The 23,053-nt window shown below is 37.7% G+C and overlaps 1 protein-coding gene across 6 annotated transcripts in view; it reads left to right on the top strand.

Annotated features, from left to right (window-relative positions):
- The window catches only part of SHANK2 (SH3 and multiple ankyrin repeat domains 2), a 615,311-nt gene that overhangs the window by 415,703 nt on the left and 176,555 nt on the right, over window positions 1-23,053 (top strand). For 5 of the 6 annotated variants that reach the window (XM_074955235.1, XM_074955234.1, XM_074955236.1 and 2 more), the window contains 2 exons: window positions 11,427-11,509; window positions 13,114-13,238. In XM_074955235.1, the coding sequence (XP_074811336.1) occupies window positions 11,427-11,509; window positions 13,114-13,238 (208 nt within the window). Of the gene's footprint in view, window positions 1-10,794; window positions 11,010-11,426; window positions 11,510-13,113; window positions 13,239-23,053 lie in introns of those variants that run through there. The other variant, XM_074955239.1, reaches the window with a different exon arrangement.

The following is a 23,053-nucleotide window of genomic DNA, read 5'->3' as shown; positions in this document are numbered from 1 at the left end:
CCAGTATCAACACTAGCTTAATCCTTCAGATGGTCTGGCTGGATGTTCAGTTTGTATCTGTCATTGGTGGTGGTCTTATGCCACAAAAGCTTTTGGCAACCATTTGATTGTCAGCTGTGTAGCAGCTGTCTTTTTGGTAAATGCACTTTGTAATTCCCTGTATCAGAAAAACTGCTGAAACTGGACCAGAGCTGATGGAGGCAGTTGCTGGGGTTGTCTAAGAATATCCTCATTTCTGATCTGTGTGAAGTGGCAGGACAAGAACAGTTGACAAAGCCCATGAGAATCAAAAATGTCAATCATCCATTGTTTAGTGTTTCGCAGTGCCCACGTTTCACTGTGATACAATAACATTGATATAACCGTGGTTCTTTAGATTCACAGCTTCATAAGAAGCTTGATGTAATGACTTCTCCTGAGACACCACTGAAGGACCCGTAACATGATGGCAGCTGCTATGAAAGTGTCCATATCTTTTGAACATACTCAAGCACTGTCTCTGATAAATGCATTTTGTAATTCATTGGTCTTCCATTCAAATATGTCAGCACCAAGTATCTGAGAATTGCCACCTGCTTGATATTGTGTCTGGGCAGGTTAATACTGTACTGTGTTGGTTGTAATCTAGAGTTGGAGGCTGCTTAATGGTAATGGCTGGGGGGGGGGAGCACTAGTTGTGGAGTTTTGTTTTGTTTTTTTTAAATTTTTTGTTTTTCTTCTGAATTGATAACCAAATCAATACATGCTAACTTTTGCCTGGTAAGATCAGTCATCAACTGCAGTAATTTATCAAACTGAACCAATGAGGCAATGTCACTGGTGTATTTTGAGGTTTCCAAGTAAAATGGTGTTCAACTCAATGCCACCAGCAACTGCCTCTTCAAGCTTATCCGTCAGTCAGTCAGTGCTGATACTGAGCAACAATGGTGATGAGACAGCCTTGCTGAACTCTTGTGGGAATAGGAAAATGTGCTGGGTATCTACCATTAATTCAAACACCACTTTCTGTTCCCCAGTACAGAGAGCTCTTCTATTAATAACACTATATCTTCCCAGGGATGGCAAGTCACCTGATCAGATGATCCCACAAGTTTGCTTGATGCACTGAACCAAAGGCCTGATGAAAACCTATTTTAAAAGTGCTATGCACAGCTTATTAAATTCAGCCATCTTCTCAGAAAAGCTGTCTCAAGGTAAAAATCTGGTCAATAGTGGAATGGCCCAGTTCTAAAGCCACACTGACTAGACTGGCCTTTGCTTCCATGGTAATATCTTGAATCGGTGATGCACTTTTTGAAAAGACTTTTCCCCTGTGAGTGACAACAACGCAATGCATTTATAGTTGCTACATTTGACCTTGTGGCCCATTTTGAACAGAGACAGAATAATGCCCTTCCAGTCATCAGGTATGATATTAATGTGCCAGATGGTCTAGCACAGCCTATGCAACGATGGAAAAATAGTAGTCGCTGTCTTTAGCAATTTGGGGGTATCATTACAAACTCCTGGTGCCTTCCCAGATTTCAACTTATGGATGGCAAACCAGATCCCTTCTTGCTTGAAGGAAGGTGGCTTTATCGGAACTCACACCTATACTATAGTGGGAAGAGGGAAAGTAGGCACCAGACAATTGAGAAATATCTAAAAATGATCTTCCCATTGATGCTAGTGATCTTGCAGGCTGGCTAATGCCACCATCCCAATTCTTTACTGGGCAAAATGGTGCCACCTTCCTCCACAATCAGTGCAAAGTTGAATGGAGGCTGCTGAAATTGTGCCTGGCAGCTGCCTGTACTAACATGGCTATCTGTGTTGACCACCAGAATTCTTTATCTTTCTTGCTTAGGGACTAGACAACATTCCAGTGTTGAACTCATTCAGCTGTTCCTTTTTGCTCTTGACAAATGTGCTCAAACTGGTGTGATCAATGGTTGATATTTGAAGGGCTAAGGATTCAGTACCAAGCTGGGAGTTATCAGCACTGAGGTATTGAAATAATGCCACTCCTCAACAGATGACAGAGGAAGTGAGACTGCAGTCTCTAATTCTTCAGTGACTTTGAGAAGTTCAGAATGGAAAGCCATTTGATAGTTCATTTCTAATTAGAGCTTCAGCCCATTAACTGGCTGTCATTGAAGTCAAAGGTGCACTTTTGTCAGCAGGAGCCACGAGTCAGTGTCAGGTTCTGCAAATATGCAAACTCATACATCAATGACTGGTGTCTGCCAACTGTTACTGACAAGAACATGATCACAAGCCTAGTGAAACCAACTTGCAGACTTGGTATAGACTTGTGAATTTTCAGGTAAAGGAAGAGCGAGCCCATGATCATCATGTCATTGATAGCTTCAAATTCCAGCAGTCACTACCCCTTGTTCTTTTGCTCAGCACCAAAGTTCCCCACTGTACTTAACCACTCTGGGAATCCTTTCTTACCTGTACATTTAAAATTGCCCAGGGTCATGATGTCTTGTCTTGTCTTGAGCTTTCATTAAAGACTACCTGCAGTTGCTGGTAAAACCTTCAGCTTCATTGTTAGCCATGGTGTTGGTGGGATCATACACAGTGATGATGGTAAGATGCCCACAGCCAGTACAGAATCAGACATTGCTGAGTTGCTCATTACTCACCTGCCAACTCTGCAATGCCCACTGAACAATAAGTGAAAGTACAATAGCCAGCTTTTACTGGAGCAACCCATTGGGGCAATCTGAGAAAGAAATAGTCCTCAACTTTTGTTTTCACTGTTTCTTTGCCAGCATACTTCAGATAAGGTGCAGCTATTGAAGCTCAGGCTCTTCAGCTGCTTAACAAGGACAAGTTTAGCCATTTCAGACAGTGTTTGAATGTTCCAGGCACCAATTTTACATTTGCCACAAACATGTAGGATACCAGGGTGGCCTTGTCACAAGGTTTCATTGATCATTTTTGCCTCAGTGGCTGGCACAAACTGTTAGCCATTTCGGCTGCAAGAACAGTTGAACAAATTGTTGCAGGTAGCTGGCTTCAGTAGATGTGAATGTACCAACTCCAGGTTGTTGTTTTTAAGGTATTACAACTCTGGTAATTTATTCTTGTGACAAAGATTTGATTAACTTCTCCTCTGTCCTCCCTCCCAAACTGGATTACATAAATCTTAGTTTATGACATAGATGACTACAAGAATGAAAGAGAGAGACATTTATTTTATTTACACTTTTTTTCTCTATGGAAAGCAGTGTAATTTATATGTTCGACTTTGAGTGACATAAAGATGAAGGGGAGAGAGTCCAAGTTTCTCTTTAGAAAACTTTATAGTGAGAGAGCTGTCCTGCTGTATTTTAAAAGATTAATTAGTGAAAATATGTAGTCTTTAAAGACAGGATCACTTTTTACCACTACGGTTAATCTTATTTTCCTTGCAAATTTACTAATCATAAGGTTGGAAACAATAGCGCAACCTCCCCTGCTCACCAACGTTCATCAAATGTTTTTTAAAAGCTGTTAAAGTTGTAATTTATAGTAAAATGCAAGTCTTTTTTTTTTTTTTTTTTTTTAGTATGTGACAAATACCCCAAATCTTCAGCTAATCCCTCTTGGTTCCTTTTACTTGTCCAAAAGTTTGATGTATATTCCTATATGGAAGAAGAGACGACATTCCTTGGACATCTTATTGTAGTACTTAATCTCTGTACAGTGTTTAGAAGCTGTGGTGACTAGCAGTGAATATATACTAACAGGGTAGTTGTAATATTAAACACTTTTGGGGCAAGAGGGCTAGAAGATGGGCATGTTGCTATAGGTAAAGCAGTGAGCAGCAATCTGAAAGCATTCTGCTGTTTCTCACTACTACCTTACTTATCCCTAACATACACACTACTTCTGCAGCTGACTAGTTCAGGAAACAGCTCAGTTACAGAAACAAGTGGTTTCTCACAGAATATCTGTGGACACCCTTTCTATTCTAATCAACATGAGGCTTTTTGGTGAGTTTTTGGGGCATGGGAAAGGAAGTCATCAGGGAAGGTGCAGTTTAAAAAAAAAATGTGGGGGTGGGGGGAAGGTACAGTAAACCAAGAGGTCAGAAAGGGGGAAATAGTTGGGTGGTTTTGTTTTGTTTTTCAATAAAATAAGAAAAAAATCTACTGAAAGTGTCTGCTGAAAGAAGGCTAGCCAGGCCATCACACAAGGGGCACTGGTATGGGGGTGCATCACTCATAGACTTTAAGGTCAGAAGAGACCATCGTGATGATCTAGTCTGACCTCCTATACATTGCAGGCCACAGAACGTCACCCAGCCCTGAAATAGACCCCTAACCTCTGGCTGAGTTACTGAAGTCCTCAAATCATGGTTTAAAGGCTTCAAGTTACAGAGAATTCACTATTTACACTAGTTTAAACCTGGAAATGACCCGTGCCCTATGCTGCAGGGGAAGGTGAACCGCCCGCCTTCCCCCACTCACCCCCCCCCCCAAGGTCTCTGCCAATCTGATCTAGGGGGAAATTCCTTCCTGACCCCAAGCTCAGTCTGAAAGCCAGTTAAGTGTTTTTCCTCCTGCTGCTCGCCTAGGAAGGCAGTTCTGGAACTTCACTCCTCTGGTTAGAAACCTTAATGTAATTTTGAGACTAAACTTGTTGATGGCCAGTTTATAGCCATTTTTTCTTGTGCTTACCTTAAATAACTCCTCTCCCTCCCTAGTCTTTAACCTTCTGTTGTATTTATAGAGAGCAATCATATCTCCTCTCAACCTTCTTTTGGTTGGGCTAAACAAGTCAAGCTCTTTGAGTGTCTTCTCATAAGGTAAGTTTTCCATTCCTCATATCATCCTAGTACCCCTTTTCTGTACCTGTTCCAGTTTGAATTCATCTTTTTTTAAACATGGGAGACCAGAATTGCACACGATATTCCAGATGAGGTCTCACCAGTGCCTTGTATAATGGTACTAACACTTCCTTGTCTCTACTAGAAATACCTCACCTGATGCAGCCTAGGACTGCATTAGCCTTTTTCACGCCCACATCATATTGATGGCTCATAGTCATCCTGTGATCACCCAATACACCCAGGTCTGTCTTCTCCTCTGTCACTTCCAACTGGTAAGATCCAAGCTGATAGCAAAAATTCTTAGTCCCCAAATGAATGAATTTGCACTACTAAATTTCATCCAATTTCTATTACTCCAGTTTACAAGGTCACTGGAAGTTGCAGGTTCTCTGCAAGCACCTGGCAGGATCAAACCCAATGGCTGGCCTTAGACATATCTCAGTTATCCTTTCTTTTAACATTAAAATCTCTTTCTAGCTTTATTTATCACTCTTAAGTTGAGACAGCTGTTGGTGTTTTCCATGTTTTCTATATATTATTACAGTTGGTTTTGTTAGGATAGCTTTAGAATTCCAAGGCCAGATTATCTCCTGCATTCTTGATGATACTCTTACTCATCACCCAATGAAAATAGTTGCTATTGGAAAATGAGTTTATGAAGCCTCCCTTAGCTCTTGTGGGAGGAGTCTTCAAACTAATTTTTGCCATCCTCAAATAAAACCGATTCTTCTCCGTCAAGGTTCCACAGTAAACACAAAGCAAGCCCTGAGACTTTTTGGAGAGGATTCACAAGAGGGTTCTTTGTGAGATACCCCAAACTTAAATTGACTCATTTTACATAAAAACTGTATGTATGTGGAGGAATGTTTAGGTCATCACCCAATCACCTATTGCAGAATCTGAACACAGATAATTGGTTTTGTTGGTTTTTTTTTGTTGGTTTTGTTGTTTTTTTCAAGAGTATCACTAATCTGTGCAAGGAAAAGGAGAGAAACTTTTTTAGATGAAAGCTGATATTCTCCTTTTGTTTCTATTTTGCGAATCCATGAATTCCACAACTACAGTTGTTATTGCAGAGACCAAAGGACAGCTTTAAAAAAAAAATTAGTCTTTTCCCTTCATCCCGTCGTCCTCCGACAGTCCAACTAGTGTACCATCAACTTCTTTTACTGTCTAGTCCTCCTGTAAATGGTGGTAGGGATGTTTATTCTTGTATCTGAGGAGGGTTTTCAGTCCAGTTTCCTGAATGTGTCCCAATATTTTTATCCTGATAAAAGGTTACATTTTCCTTCAGTGGAATCCATGTCTTGAAAAGTAATATGTGCTACTGTCCATACAGAAAATTGATCACTGTTAAAGATCCTTAAGTTAAATTTTCTTAATGCCACCTAAAAAATTTTGCTCTTAACAACAAAACGGATTTCTGCTATCCTATATGAAAGGAAGAGTTCAATATAAGTTAGAATTTGTTTCCCCCTTTCTTCCTTGTAGAAATGACAAACTGAAATGGTTTTAGCAAGAGTAGACTTTTATTCTGTTGAAACCATGTGTGAAGTGTTTGATACATGGGGGGGAGACAAACCTTAGTCATGCTTTATATTTTAATAAAACTTGCTTCTGCTGGATTTTATTCGGTTTATGGCAATTGCCTTGCAAAAGCAAATAGTACTAGAAGAAATAAAAATACATAACAGCCATACATATATTCTGCAAAATGATAAAAACAATTTTCATAGAAATAAAAATAATAATGCTAAAACATATCCAATACTTAAGGTCATGAGGGCAGTATACATATAAAGACTACACAGTAGAGAGGTTAAAGAATAAATTGCAACCTGAGATGCTATTTCCCAAGCTTCTGTAGTTCTCATGCCTATCATATAATTATTTTTCAAAATAAATAACCAGAATTTAGTATCAGCATGTACTTATAAATAAGCATCAGCACAATCAGAGGTCTCTGCATGGGAAGTACTGCAGAGAGACTACTAAAAGTTTGATAAGTGTAACACAATATCAGGCTGGTTCTATTTGGATTGTAAGCATTTTGGGACAGGGACCATTTGTGTATCTTCCCACTTATTCTGTATACTGCCAAATGCACTCTTGCCACTTGAAAATAATTAATAGCCGCTCAACGAATTATTCTATCTCTACATTTTGCTACAGTGAATTGCACAGCTGGATGATCAATGGCCAGGGAAATTCAAGCGATCAAATGTCGTCTCTTCATTAATCTTGACGTTCTTAATTACTAGAATCAGCTTCTCATTCCAGAGCTTGTTACAGTAAAGGAGATACCTATAAATAGTGAGACAGATTGACCCATCCCAGCAGTGGCAGAACCTGTACTTCACTGGAATTTCATTAAAAGAAAAGGAGTACTTGTGGCACCTTAGAGACTAACCAATTTATTTGAGCATAAGCTTTCGTGAGCTACAGCTCACTTCATCAGATGCATACCGTGGAAAGTGTAGAAGATCTTATCTTATTATATACACACTTTGTGTGTATATAATAAGATCTTCTACACTTTCCACGGTATGCATCTGATGAAGTGAGCTGTAGCTCACGAAAGCTTATGCTCAAATAAATTGGTTAGTCTCTAAGGTGCCACAAGTACTCCTTTTCTTTTTGCGAATACAGACTAACACGGCTGTTACTCTGAAACCTGGAATTTCATTGTATCTTGCAATAAAATATACTGTAGGAATTGCCTCAAATCTCAGTCATATCAGTGAGCTGCAATTTGGGATTCCTTGCATTACTCAAGCAGTATTAGAATTCAAATGTAGCTGCCTACATGGACCGTTAAAAAGAATGGAAACTGGGAACCCACGCTGAGAGCTCCTCTAGAATGGATAAAAGCTAGCTTTTCTCTACCCTGGGAGAGATTAAATGTGTACAAAGCAGCCACTTGCATTTCTCTCTGTTGCTTTGGGCAAAACACCTAACCTCCCTTCCTCAGTGTCCCAGTCTGTAAGAATCTCTAATTTTTGCATACCTCACAAAATGGTTCAGATTTAAAAGGCATTACATAGATGTAAAAGAGTATGTTTTATATAATAACTTTTTTCCTTCAGTGGTGTGGTGGTCTGTTTTGCTAATCCAGCAAACACCAACAGATTTAGAATTAGGAACCTTTTTTTCTTTCTGCCAGATAATAATAGTTCAAAGTTAGGGGCTGACAAACTGTTATGGGGGAGTAAAGGGGCATAGGTTAAACTGCCCATTTAGGGAAAAAATGTTATATAAAGCAATGGCCGGCACTCTATAACAGATGGTCTAATTACATTTCATCTTGTATATAATGTATGTCAGGTTTAACCAGTCCAGTGGTAAGGTAACTAATGCCCTGTATCAACAATAACCTATCAATTTAGTACTACTAACCTGACAGCCATAATCTAATAGTGGAAAAACTAACATTACCCTGTGAATTCCTCTGTTAAATGCCTGTTCCTTAATTTCAGTTCAAAACAGGACAAACCTAAATTCCCATTTTTTTACCTTCTGGAGTTTGGTGTATAGTCAACATCATAGCCAGGACCACTCAGTCTCATGTGGAGCCATATTTTCTACTCAAACAGCCTGTGGAAAATGTTCCTTTTATCTGTTGGAGACCAGCCCTGTGTGTGTCTTATTCGTCATTGGTAGTTAAGGCCTTATACGAATACCCTGTAGCTAAGTATTCACACCACCTTCAGGATTGAGGGAGTGCTACCAAGGTGGCTTGATCCATGATAATTTGACCTAGTTATGGGATGGGCACCATTTAGTCTGCTAGACCCAGGTAAACTGTAAACAGGCTCCCAGCATGGTACACCCAGCATAATATTAGATCAAAGAATCCTGTTGGGACAAAATAAACTAAGGAAACTATATTAGAAACAATTTATGCTTAAACATTTTGTCGTTTTAGGGGATGAAAAAATGAGCTTGTTGCCTATTGATAGCTTCCCTTGCTCATTCTGCCTGCTATTGGATTCCTGGCTCTGCAGCAGTGAAATCATCAATTTATGCCTACTCTGTCCCACTTTTAACTTCTGTTCTGAGACACTAGTTGACAGCCATAAGGTCAAGGCAAGTCCCTCCTTCCTGCAGGGTAGAGGAGGGAATGGCCACAGATTCATTTTCTCAAATCTTTTTGTTGCTTTCTTGATGTTTGGGTATTCTTAAAATGTAACCGCATGATTTACATTATTGTAAATAGTCATAATCCAGTGTCTTTAATATGGGTTATTACAACAATCTGTAACCCATTAACCCCACTTTTTTGCTGTCTGGCTGCAGAGGTATTAACAGGCTACTTAGCCTTGAATGGTCTCTTTAAAATACGTATAAACTACTTATGCTAAACAACCTGTTCCACCTTGTATTTAGCTATGACACTCTGAGTACCTTTCCTAGAGCCGAAGTGTATCTCAGAAGTTTGTCTTTCACCAATAGAAGTTGGTCAAATAAAAGATATTAACTTCATCTACCTTGTATCTCTAATATCCTGGGACCAACACAGCTTATCCACAGTGCAAAGAACATTACTTCTGGGGAAATTCAACTAGTTGCTTTGACACTGGAATATTGATGGTGGGATCGAAAATGGAGAGAGGGTGGGTTCTAAATGTCACGTCTGATACTTACCTTCATCATCATTCTACCTGAAGTGCTTGTTAAATGGATTTCTCTAAAGTGAAGCTGAGCTATAAGAAACTGTCTGTAATATATGAATGTGCTAGAGTTTGGAAGGTGTCCATTGGTGTTAGTTCTGGGTATTTTAGCCCTGGTTTGCACTGGGGGGGGAGTCGATGTAAGGTACACAACTTCAGCTATGAGAATAGCGTAGCTGAAGTTGACGTACCTAGATCGACTTACCGTGGTGTCTTCACGGCGGTGAGTTGACTGCCGTCACTCCCCCATCAACTCCGCTTGCGCCTCTCGTAGCGCTGGAGTTCCAGAGTCGATGGGAGAGCACTCGGATCGATTTATCGCGTCTAGACTAGACGCGATAAATCGACCCCCGATATATTGATCGCTACCCGCCGATGCGGCAGGTGGTGTAGACCTACCCTGTAAGTGTCATGATGCAATCATACATCTCTATTCAGAGCTTTAAATATGCAGTTCCCACCATTTTTTCTTTATCAGAGTTCATCCCTCTCTGGGTTCTTTTTATAATAGTACCAAAACAGTTTGACTCTCTTTCAATAATGAATGCTTTCTTCTCCTCTGCAAAAGAAGCCTTAGTGACTGGATTCTATAGGTGAGCAGTAACAGCCAATTGTGCTGTTTCAAGTCTCCTTCAAGCATCTCCTTTTTGAAGTTGATCTGCATGTATGGAACAGAGAGAATTATAATTCACTCCTAGTTCATATTTACTTCCATCTTTACTAGTAGTGTAGTTTTAAGCCCTGCAGCATTATGTGTCGTAGTACATTTTGTTTGTGGTTAGTTATTTAACCTCTAACCTTGTCCTTATTTAAAAAGTGCCATGCAGCTTTTATTGGGCAGTAGTATCTGTATTTGATAGCTGTGCTTAAAATTGTTTGGTTTTCTTACCTTGTATTCACTTCTTATTAACCTAAGTCTAATTACCTTGTACTGATGAAAGAAAGGTGAGGAAAAAAGTTCAGGCCACTTAAATCTTTGTAGCTAGGCTTGCACATTTTAAAAAATATCCAAGCTAAGCCTGTTTTTATTTGCTTATTTTGCAAATCTGCATTTTCTTCATCCAAGTGTCTACTTTTTTCTTTGACAATGTGATAAAGAATCTTAAAGCTACATTTTCTTTAAGTGAATACTGTCTGCACAGAATCCTTTTCACTATCTCCCTGTTTTATAGCATTTATCTGTTTTGCAAGGAATAGGAAATATTTTTAAAAAATTTGTTTTCATGATTGCACTTGCCTTGTTACTATTTCAGTTATGCAGATTCTTGATGCTGTGGAGATTTGTGCTTGATGACGCCAAGGCAGCTGCACGTTGTTAGCATTGTAGGTTGTCAGATGATCATGTGGGATTCTTGCAGCATGCAACATTCAATAGGATTGAAAAAGGGCTTTTGATGCAAGGCATAGCTTTCTGACTATATATTTGTGCCTTTTTAGCTGGCTAATACAGAAAACAGATCTAATTTAAATTTTAAAATGCTGCCTCATTTTTCTTCTGGTTGGTTTCATTTTGGCTTCACTAGAAGATGCATCTGGTACATCCATGATTGAGGAGTTTATTAATGATATTGTCATTCAGCTCACCTACTTTCTTTTCTTTTAGAATCCTAGCTAACCCACAGATGACATGATCACACATCCATTCAGTCATTCATATAGAACACAAACCACCATGCATGATTTCTTCCTCTTTCTCTCCTCTCTCTGCCTTTTCATTCCCTTTAAGTTGCATTGTCATGTTCTCTTTTACCATTAAGCTTTGTCTTTTGTCTTTCCCCCACATTGTTTGCTGTTGGTTTGTTTTTTTGTTTTGTTTCCCCATGCTTGGTTACTGCAATATTATTTGATTAACTGGCTGTGATGATGATGAACCTGCACACTGGAGGAGCAGCTACTACAGTGGTGATGAAGGGATGTAATAATGGTCGCTATCCTCGGAATTCTCTCTACAGTGACTGCATTATAGAAGAAAAGGCAGTGGTCCTGCAGAAAAAAGACAATGAAGGATTTGGATTTGTGCTCAGAGGGGCAAAAGGTATGTATTTTTCTGTGTGTGTCTGTGTGCATGTGTAAAAAAATATATATACACACACACATCTCTAAATAAACAGGAATTTATTCTTGGTGCACTTGGTTGCTAGACAACAGTGTTTGCTGTATGCTGTGCTACTCAGATGGATTTTAGTGGTTTCTGTTTGAGCAGTTTGGATTTTGTACAGAGCTGTCTCATTATAATCTTTCTTGAGGAAGAAAGTTTTAGTTTTATTTTTATTTCCAGGGCGGTTGCAACATTTTGCCATGTACCTATTCTGTTATCTATCTAAGCTAAACTACAGGTGTCTTGCTTCAGAGGAAAAAAAAAACTTACCTTCTGTATTTCAAATGTCAGTCTATTAAAATTATGTCTATGAATAGAAAATAGAAAAGGCAGGTTAGGGTTTTGCTTAAAATAGGTGTGGACCTTGTGCAAGGTGACATTGGTACAGTTTTAGTATGAAAATATGATCCTTTTTTATATCTTCAGAAGCTGCACATATGTTGCATGGCCTGTAGTGTGTTCTAAAAATTGCTTTTCTTCCTATGTTAAAATGTTAACCTTTTTCTTAGAGTAAAATCTACTTTTAGAGGATTCTTAAGAGTAAAGCCTTACATTTAGTGCTCTGCTTTTTAACTTCAATGACAGTAAATTTTACTCCTTTTATGTTTTAAAAAATATATTGATGGTATGTCCCATCTCTTGCTCCCCCTCAGTTTTTCTGTGGGTTCTCCCTTGCCCTGCCTGGCTCCAAGGCTTGCCCACATGTGGTCATGAAGGATATTCCACACCCTCATTCTGGGGACACCATTTTTTATCTTCCCTCACTAAAATTATTAATACGATCTCTTTGTTTTAATACCAGTAAAAGGATTTATTCTGTCGTCCTAGTTAAATGCATGTGTGTGGGAACCCCCAGGAAAGCCAATGTCTTTATCAGTTTGTTGATTAACTGGCATGAGTTGTCTATGCAGCAAACAGAGGTTACACCCTCTGTGGAAGCCCAAGTATTTCTCAGTCACTCTCATGCTCTCTCTCACGAGAGTCTGAGTTCCTCAGGTAAAAGATCCAGTGCCCTTACTAATCCTAAATCTTTTCTGATACAGGGCTGCTACTAGGGCTGCTGTGCCTTCTCTACTATAGAAACTGATATCTCTTCTGTTCATGTTTTGAGATGCATATAAATATAAAGAATAACTTAGCTTGATTTTTACATTTTCATTTAATGTTGGTAAGACTTTTCCTTACAGCTATAGATCATAAACCATGTTAGTCAGCTCTTTCAGAGAATGAGATGGGCATTTTAACATATACTACATTTCCAAAAGGCCTTGACATTCACTATCAAAATTGAACTATTATTGCACATTTTGATTGCTTTATGTGGCAATAAAAGGAAATATACTTCTCAAAAATGGAGAACTGTAGAGTACCAAGGCCAAGGGATTGCCTGTATCTAGATTATTTGTGCGGCAGAGGCCTAGTTTACTTTCAGCACCTAGTATGTTTTTACATAAATCATAATGATAAATAGTCTTTTTTCAGTAAAATTATATTTGCAAATATTGTGTTGTTTATTTGTAATATGACATTTATTTTCAAAGCTGATACACCTATTGAAGAGTTCACCCCAACTCCAGCCTTTCCTGCTTTGCAGTACCTGGAATCTGTGGACGAAGGGGGAGTAGCATGGCAAGCTGGCTTGAGAACTGGAGACTTCCTGATTGAGGTAGGAAAACATGGAATTTGATTGTGAATTCTGATGGGGGGGAAAACCGTGTTTTATTTTGAAAAACTTACCTTGAAGAACTGTAAATTATGCTTATGACCAGTAGTGCAGAGGATGCTGCTAATATATTTTATATTAACTATAGTATTTTGGTTTCATGTATCATTTTAGGAAAGTAATAACACAGAGATTCAAATGTTTCGGGTGGAGCTTTTGGTTTTAGTTTGAAAATATACCATGAGAGAAACTCCTGGTGGTTGATTCTACTTCTGATTTGGGGTAGCTGCATAGACTACTCATTCTGTGACTTTAAAAAAATATATTTTGAAGGGTCGCTAAACTTAATTTTTATAGCATTTATATTAAGCCCCTTTTTGCAATCTTGTGTCTGGTAACAGTGGGGAATAAATGAAAGGACTTCAATAGCACAGTATAAATTATTGGTGACAACATATTCTAAATGCAAATTAATTTCTAGACAGTAAAGAGATTTTATTGATGTCTGAATTAATTTTATACTAAAGGTAAACTACATTATGTCCTTTAATTGCATCCACAAAAAAGCCTCCATGCCAGATTTTATATTTAGTAGATATGGCCAGATAGCAGAGGATTGTTAAAGACCAGTAGCAAGAAGTACTGAGTGGTTGGTTGGTTTGTTTGTTTTTTTGACTGATTTATTGCTGTAACACAGGCCATGATAGTTTGGAGGATGCTTCCATAACAACTTTTGTTTCAAATAGAACATCACTTGTTATATTGTCAGCACAGTTGATGCTATGTTTCCAGATATGTTTTGCAACATGAATCTACAAACTAAAAACAATACTGTTCACACAGTATATGCATATGTATTAGTGTTCAGATTTTCCTTCTGATGTTTTGTGTTTCTGTGCTGATTTATCTTTTTTTCCCCTCTCAGAGGTGCGTTTGTATTTGTCAGACTTTTAAGTTGGAATACAAAACAAATTCTGCATAGATGAAATGAAAGATATAGGGTTCTAGTCTATCTTGAATGTAAAGACAATTTAAGTTTGTAACTCCCATAGTCATGCAAATATGCACAAGAACTCCCTATGTATCCATGAAAGAATAGACTGAATAGATTTTTCAGGATACACAACAAATGTATATGCCCCTCTGAGCTTTAAGTACATTTTATATACTGTATATTTACTTGAGGTATGTAACTACTATGAAACCTAGCAGATCATTGACTTCTAATTTACAGTAGTAAGTACATATCAATTTATATGCTTAAACATGCAAAGATACTTTAAAAATGAGAATTACTGGTGTGATGGGTCTTTAGCTAGTTTGTTTTTAAGATTTTATTCTGGTAGTGCTAGGCATATGGAGGATAACCTGCTATTTAGAGTGCTTTTTTCGAAGATCTGTAAAAGTGTCAGCACTAAATTTTCTCTAAGTGACAGGTTTCAGAGTAACAGCCGTGTTAGTCTGTATTCACAAAAAGAAAAGGAGTATTTGTGGCACCTTAGAGACTAACCAATTTATCTGAGCATAAGCTTTCGTGAGTGAGCTGTAGCTCACGAAAGCTTATGCTCAAATAAATTGGTTAGTCTCTAAGGTGCCACAAGTACTCCTTTTCTTTTTGTCTTTAAGTGGTCAATTTTCACAGGGGCTATTCACAGGCAGTTTTGATTGATCGTGAACAATGGCTAACTTCCTAAAAGGGAGATAACAGGTTGAGAAAATGACTTAAAAGAATTGCTTTGGAGATTTTGAAGAGGTGTAATAACTGTAGGATAAGTAATACTGTACAAAACTATAACTATAGTTATAACTATAATTTTGGTTTCTTAACCAGCTTCATAATGAGTTAAATCAACTTCTAGACCCCAGTTCAGTAAAGCACTTAAAGCATGCATTTAAATACTGCCTTGAAGAGGGAGATTTCAGAGTAGCAGCTGTGTTAGTCTGTATTCGCAAAAAGAAAAGGAGGACTTGTGGCACCTTTAGAGACTAACCAATTTGAGCATAAGCTTTTGTGAGCTACAGCTCACTTCATCGCATGCATGCTGTGGAAAATACAGTGGGGAGAGTTATATACACAGAGAACATGAAACAATGGGTGCTTCCATACACACTGTGATCAGTTAAGATGAGCTAATACTAGCAGGAGAGCGGGGGCGGGGGGAACCTTTTTGTAGTGATGATCAAGGTGGGCCATTTCCAGCAGTTGACAAGAATGTCTGAGGAACAGACTCCCCCATTGTTCCTCAGACGATCATGTCAACTGCTGGAAATGGTCCTCTTCTGATATACCACAAATAAAATTGAAGGAAAAATGCAAGAATGACCTTTCAGATTGAGAACAGGCAAGAGCTGGAGGTTATAATGTACACATTAATAAGCACTTGGGTAGTCTAGATTTCACATAACTCTTGTTAGCATTGATAATCCATCAGATAGGGAATTTGTTTCCCATTTGGCTTTTATAATTAGAGGAATACTGTGTAACTTGTCCTTTCAATTATTCTTACATTTTTGATATCTGTATGCATTATTACACTGTAGTACCTGCCCAAGTGGAAAAAATGAATAAAAATAGAGCAAATTACTAATGTAGTAAGGCATCAAATGATGTCTGGATAGTTTTCCTCGGCACCTACAGCTAAGTCATAGTTCCACAAGTAAACCTTCTCAGTGATCAAGCTGACTTGATGAGTATGATTATATTGAGCAATTGGATTTTTACAGCACTTATACATTGATTAAATTGTATACATATTTATAAACACGAAAAAATTGCTTTTATGTATATGTTGGAGGATTGTAAATCAATATGTTTGCAAGAAAGAGTCAGAACAAGGTACTTCTCTGTTCACCCTCTCACTGACTTGCTGGGTGACCAAGACCCCTAACCCTGACCTCTCCGCCTTTGTTTCCCCTGTGTAAAATATAGGTCACACCACATCTGCTTGATAGGAGGGTTTCAAGGTTTAATTTTCTTAATGTATAGTGCTCTGAGATCCTTAGATGGAAGATGCTATAGAAACACAAAATATAGTATCTAGTGTAATTTACTCATGCTGATGCCATTAGGAAGCTATTTCCTTGTTCCCATATCTGGCTTGTGTAATAGTTCTCTTTTATGGCTGTTAATTTTGGTAAAATAGGAGAGACTAACATCAAGAATTTTCCCTTACATTTAAAACAGCTTCTTATTTTACTGACTGATACTTAATCCAAAGATTCTCGGATACTGTATTTATAGGCTTATTTTTGCTACTGGGAACTTTTAGGAAAATGTGTGGCAATTGTTCTTTTAGTAACTTCATTTTCAAATAGAAATAGATCCTTTCATTTGTATAAGGTATAGTTCTTTATCAATACATCTAGGGTATAGCCTCTTACATATTTTTTTAAATGTAACCCGTGAACTCTTAATTAGGGTATAATTAAAAACTAGTTTAACGAGGCATAATTACATTGCCAACTTTGTAAAGGTTTAGCATAGAAGTATAGATTTTTAAGGCCAGTATGAACCACTGTGGTCCTCTAGTTTGACTTCCTGTTCGACTTTTTTTTTCCTAGTTTGACTTTAGTGCAGGCCACTAAACTTCCCCAAAACAATTAATATTTGAACTAGTGTGCGTATGTGCATGTGTGTGACATATCTAATAATGCATCATTGTAGTGGCAATGTCATCATTAAACTAAAGTATACCTACTATAAAAATGAAACTACGTCTGGAACGTTTTACTAAAATGATTTTATTCGTTCCTCTTTAAGTGATGTTAAAAACTTGCATTTTCAGGCAGATTGAAACGTTATTATTGGAGTACTGATTGTTTTATAGTCCTAACTGGAATTCCAAGTTGGTAACTAACAATCTAGTGTTTTATTGTTATAAAAAGAAGAAAGCAAAATTCAAGGTTTGATAGAAAGATTTAAAATTAAGTGAATATTTCAGTGGGTAACTATGAAAAAAACCAACAATTCTGAATTGATACATAGAAAGGAATCCATATTAGATTTATGGAACAGTGGTTTCTAGACTGAGAGATCGTAATAGGAATCCTTTCTCCATTTAATAATCTAGTTCGTACTTAAGAGTCTGTAGCACATTCTTGCCTTTTTCTTCAGTTGTTAATTGAAGATTTATTTGGTATAAATTTGTGATTTAAGTATGGATGAAATGGAAGCAAATCATTTTATTTTTATTGTATATGGCTTCATTTAATATTTACATTAGATCAGAATATCTATTCTTTTGAGTGTAGATACAAAGAGAAGAAGTAATCATTTTGATCAAATTTTAAAAGCTGTATAATCAAAGAGCTGATTTTAGAGTCACAGGTTTAGCAGTAGAAGTTCTTTTGTTTCTTTATGGTATATTTTAAGCTTTGGTGGATAAGAACTGCATACAAGAATAATGCAATATTAAACTGATTTGACTAGCAACCTTTTATTGTTGTAACCTAGATAGTGTAATTCATATCTTCATTTTCTGAAAAGTATAGTGAAGCTTCATTTTTAATATCTGCATTGGAATATCAGATTTGTGTAAATTAGGAAAAATAGTAATTTAAATATTTTGTGTGCATGCAGGTAGTACTTACTGCTGTGTGTACTTTAAGAATAGTTTATTTTTAAATAGAGCTGTTGTTTACAAACCTAATCCTGAAAAGGTACTAGTATGACTAGCTTTCTTCCACAGATATGGCTGAAATTCACCCTTGTGCAGGAGGCCCACACAATGTCTTAAATCCCACTTAATCCTTATTTTGAGAATGTAAGTGGTGGGAAAGCCTTATGCTGTCCCTCTGCACTGAGGGGGATTTCATTCATGTGTGGGAGGAAGCGACTTGAAGGAGTGACTTTTTTTGTAGGTTCAGGCCCTATGTTCATATCCAAAAAACTTCATAACATTTAGTTTTAGATTTTAAAGCAGCAGGGACCATTACAATCATCTACCTTGACATTCGATATAACATTTGGCCATAGAATTTCACCTATTTCAAGCCCACAAAACTTCTGGCTGACCTATGGCATTACTTAAAAATTCTAATCTTAATTTAAAGACTAGAGCCCAGATCCTCAAAAGGAATTAAGTGCCAAGCTTCCATTCAAATCAGTAAGAGTCAGGTAGCTAAATGACAGAGAATCCTTCACATCCCTCGGTAGGTTGTGCCAGTGGTTAATTACCTTCCTTGTTAAAATTCTGTCTGTCTTCTAGTCTGAATTTGTCTGTCTCCTTCCAGCCATTGGATCTTGTTATGATTTTGTTTGCAAAATTAAAGAGCTTTCTACTATCAAAGATCTTTGCCCATGTAGGTACTTACAGATCATAATCAAATCACTTCTTCACCTTCTTTAGCATAAATAGAATTTCTTTAGTATCTCCCTGTAAGGGAGATTAGACCTTAAATAATTCTTAGATTTTTTTTTCCCGAACCCTTTTCATTTTGTCAGTATTCTCTTAGGTGTGGACAAGAGAACTGGACATAGTATTCCAGTAACAGTCTCTCTAATATTGTATTCTGTAGCAATAATTTTTCCCTACTCTTATTCCCCACTCCCTTTATTCTGTATTCCCCTGCATATACAACCAAGGATCATGCTAGCTTTCTTAGCCATCATGCTGCATTGGAAGATCATGTTCAGCTAGCTGTCCACCATGAACCCTAAGTCCCTCTCAGTAACAGTCCTCTCCAAAATACAGTCCACCATTCTGTGAAAGTACATTGCATTTTGCTGTATTAAACCACAGGTTGTTTAAGTGATCCAGATCATTGTATGGAATTAACCTATCCTTATAATTTATCTCTCCAACAACTTTTGTGTCATCTGCCAGCTTTACTTGCATATCATTGATAAAAATATTGATTAGCATTGGGCAAAGAGCAGACCCCTGTGAGGAACCACTAAAAATATTCCAATGATGATCATTCCACGTTTACAATTGTTTTTTAAATCTTATCAGCCAGTTTTTAGTCCATTTAATATGCGCTACACTGTTTAGGTTTTTTTAATAGTGCTTATTTTATGTTCAGAAAGTCATGTCACATGGCACTAAGAAAAATGGCTTAGAGAAGTCTGTCTATATTAATGCAGTTGCTTTTATCAACCAAACTCTTTCTTGTCAAAAAACGATGTCAAGTTTGTTTAACAAGACCTATTTTCTATAAGACTTTGTTGACTGGCATTAATTATGCTGCAGCCTTCAATATTTTGATTGAATCCTGTATCAGCCCTTCCCTCATTTTTGCCTGGGGTCACATCAAACTAATTGATAACTACCTGTAACTTCCATTTACACAGTTTAAAAATTGGCACAATATTAGCTTCTTTCCATTCCTCCAGAACTTCCCCAGTATTCCAAGATTACTTAAATAATCAACCTCAGTGGCTCACAGAGCATCTTGATCAACTTTAAAAACAAACAAAATTCTTGGGGGCAAGTTGTCTGGTACTTCGGATCTAAATATGTTTAACTTAGCTGTTGCTGTTTAACATCCTGCCTAGTTATTGTTGGAATAGCAAGTATTTTATTATGATAATGAGTAGTGACTACATCATCCAGCTTCTTTCCAAAATACAGAACAGAAATTTTTATACTGTATAACACTACTGCTGTTTTTCTGCATTATTATTGACATTTAGTTCATCGCTGTCTAGTAATGGACCTATTCTATTTCTAGATAATTTTTTTTTATAAATCCCTTCTTTTCGTCCTTAATCATGCTGGCCATAGAGTTGTTTGCATTTTTCTTATCAATTATTTGTATTTATTATGGTTAATTTATAGTCATTGCTATCAACTTCCCCTTTTTCCCATTTGAGATATATAATAATTTTAAAAAATGTTCCTTTCATTTCCATTTTTAACCAGGATAGTTTTTTAATAGAAGAAGCCTTTTTTGATAGTGGAAATGATTTGAGTATCTAGTAGAACATTTTGAAACAGCTCCCAATAATCATTCATGCTGTTTTATGTTTCCTTCTTGTCAATTTTGTTAATCGTTTTCAACTTTGGGAAATGGACTCTTTTTAAAGCTGTGTGTGTGTGTGTGTATGTATGTATGTATGTATGTATGTTCTTACTATATGTTTCATTCCATGCATCCGATGAAGTGGTCTGTAGCCCACAAAAGCTTATGCTCTAATAAATTTGTTAGTCTCTAAGGTGCCACAAGTACTCCTTCTTTTTTTTTTTTTTTTTCTTTTTTTTTTTAAGGATAACCCTTAAAAAATTTTCTAAAAAAGGGATGTCCTATTATGGTCTTGAGACTTATCTGGATGCATAGTACATTGCACTGAAAAAGTAATCTGGTACTGGAAGGCTAGCAAGAACCTCTGTGTATGCAGTATCTCGTAGCAATAGTTTAATTTCCCAAACATATAGATCAGACACTAATGTCTCCTAGGTCTGTGCTCAAAGAAAACTGAAATGGGTTCTGGTTTGACCAGCAGTTGGAGGTTTTAGGAAATCCCTGAGTACCAATTAGTCACACAATTCTCTCTGACTCTGGTGCCTCAGTAACACACTTTGTGAGTACAACATTCCTGATGCTAGATGGAATAAAAATTTCTACACCCCCTCCCTTTGGTCACAGTCCATAAGAAACTTTCTGTGAAAATTTTGGGTTTACACCTCTCTTACTTTTAAATCCTGTAGGTGTTGGTATCAAGCTGGTATTGGTGTGACTGTAGGAATAAAATAGGAGTGATTATGCTTATGTTGGTGTTAGCCTTTGGGAATACCCACTGTTTATCTCAGCTTTTACAAACCTGAACAGACTCGGACCATGCTGAGCATTTTTGCAGTTAATGAGAAGGTTTTTGCCTTCTTCCCTGACAAACCTGACACCTCAGAGCTTATTAAACATTATATGGTGTTAAAGTTGCATGAAACCCAACGTTGAAACTATTGTTCATCAGAGTCCACTGGATTTGCAAGGAAACCGTGCAGAAAAGTGGCACCTGATTAAGACCCTTCTCTGAGTACTGCAAACAAAGCACTTTACCTGTAGGCAATGACACTACTCCACATTGCATGTCTAGATTTACTAGTATGAACATCTCACATTCTCAGCAGAATACCCACAGAGTAACATGATAGATGAGAATGCTACTCAGGCTCACTGACTGTGACCCTAAAGATCAGTCACTAGTTTTGTTGGATCCTAAAAATACATTAATAAAAACTAGCTTCCTCACCACAGGTGCAAATGGGTAGATTAACAAGGACTTGACTTCCCACAAGACCTCAGTTATTCAAACCTAAGCAAATAACTCTCTTAAAAATACCACTGAAAGGCAGACAAAATCATTTGGCTGTTGTCCGGCATACAAAACCATTGCCCAGAATGACATCCAAGCAACCAGTGTGCTTCAGAACAGATGATAGCTAGAAGCTGGTATCACAGGTTCAGGGCAAGTATTCCTCCTCCATGGTCCAACCAGGGCACCCAGTTTAAGCTTCTGGCTCCCAGCCATCACCTCTCTTTGGTGACCTTGGGACCAGGGTTTTTCCAGGCTGCAAAGTTCCCTGCTGACTCTGATATTCTCAGCAAGCCAGACTGCCTAAACAGGCCAGTATCTTTGCTTTCTCTCTAGAGGCTATGAACAGTGTAATTGCCCACAGACACAAGTTACCACACACCTTTTGTTAAGCAAGCACGTTTATTCTTGAGGCGAAAGCATTACAGAGAAAACATTTAAAAACAATAAAAGATCCTACACGTGCTAAAAAGCTTACCAAATGTCACCCAAACTGAACCTCAAGCTCTGGTTTGTGTCAGCCCTTCAAAACCCACAGCTGGCTTTTCTTCATAGTTACAAGTTCATAACTGTCTCCAATTCTGAACCAGAGTGCAGGCTGGGCAGTTCATCTGTTTCTTTATGTAGCTGGGGCCTTTGATCTAGTCTCTGGGAACAGGTAATCAGCAGGTAGTGATGCACTTTTCAGGGCATAGCTTCAAAAGGCTTGTTGGGGAAAGTGGGGGGAATATGCATTAACCTCTCCCTATGTATTCCCCAGAAAATCCACTTCAGACTTACTCCCAAGAGCCTGTGCTTGTCTGACACATTTTCAATATAGTCTTGTGAACTCCGAGGCCTCACATCACGTCTCCCCCTAGAGAGGTTGCATGAAATTTCAGCCCACAAAAATGCATGCATTTTGCATTTACTACAACAGACTCCCAAAGATACTTAAACTTAGTTAAATAAGGTCTCCAAAGGATATGCAGGAAATTGCTATATATGTCACCGATGGCAAATGTCTTTATCCTGCCATGGCTTTGCTGTATTGTGGAGTTGGATAGTCCCAAAGTACCTCAGACATTACTCGTATTTACTTGAAATACCTGAGATATCATAGATACCTGCTTGATGATAAAGTAAAATATGGAAACGTACTTTCTTGGGAAAGAGAAGGGATTGAAAGAATGTCAGTAATTATTATAACATCCAAAGGCTTCAGTCAAGATTAGCACCTGGATCTGTTGGGCACTGTGCTAACACAGTTTAAGAGATGGCCCCTGTCCTGGAACGTTTGCAATTTAAGGGCCAGATTGTGATGTGATATTATGCAAGTTGAATACTGCCTTACGCTAAGAGTAGTTGAAACCACTAGGCGTTACTCTTTATGAATTTATTCTTTATGAATAAGGGTACTACAATGTAGTCATCCTATAAATATTGTACCCGTGCCAGAAGAATAATTAGTCACAAGCACCATCAAAGTTGCCAATACAGAATCACTATGCACCAACGTCACTAACGTTGCTTTAGTCTCCCAAGGATATGCAGGAAGTACAACCAAGCCAAAGGCACATTTTGA

Source organism: Natator depressus, chromosome 6 (genome assembly GCF_965152275.1).
Source record: "Natator depressus isolate rNatDep1 chromosome 6, rNatDep2.hap1, whole genome shotgun sequence".
Taxonomy (NCBI): domain Eukaryota; kingdom Metazoa; phylum Chordata; order Testudines; family Cheloniidae; genus Natator; species Natator depressus.
This window is presented reverse-complemented; position numbering and strand designations above follow the sequence as displayed.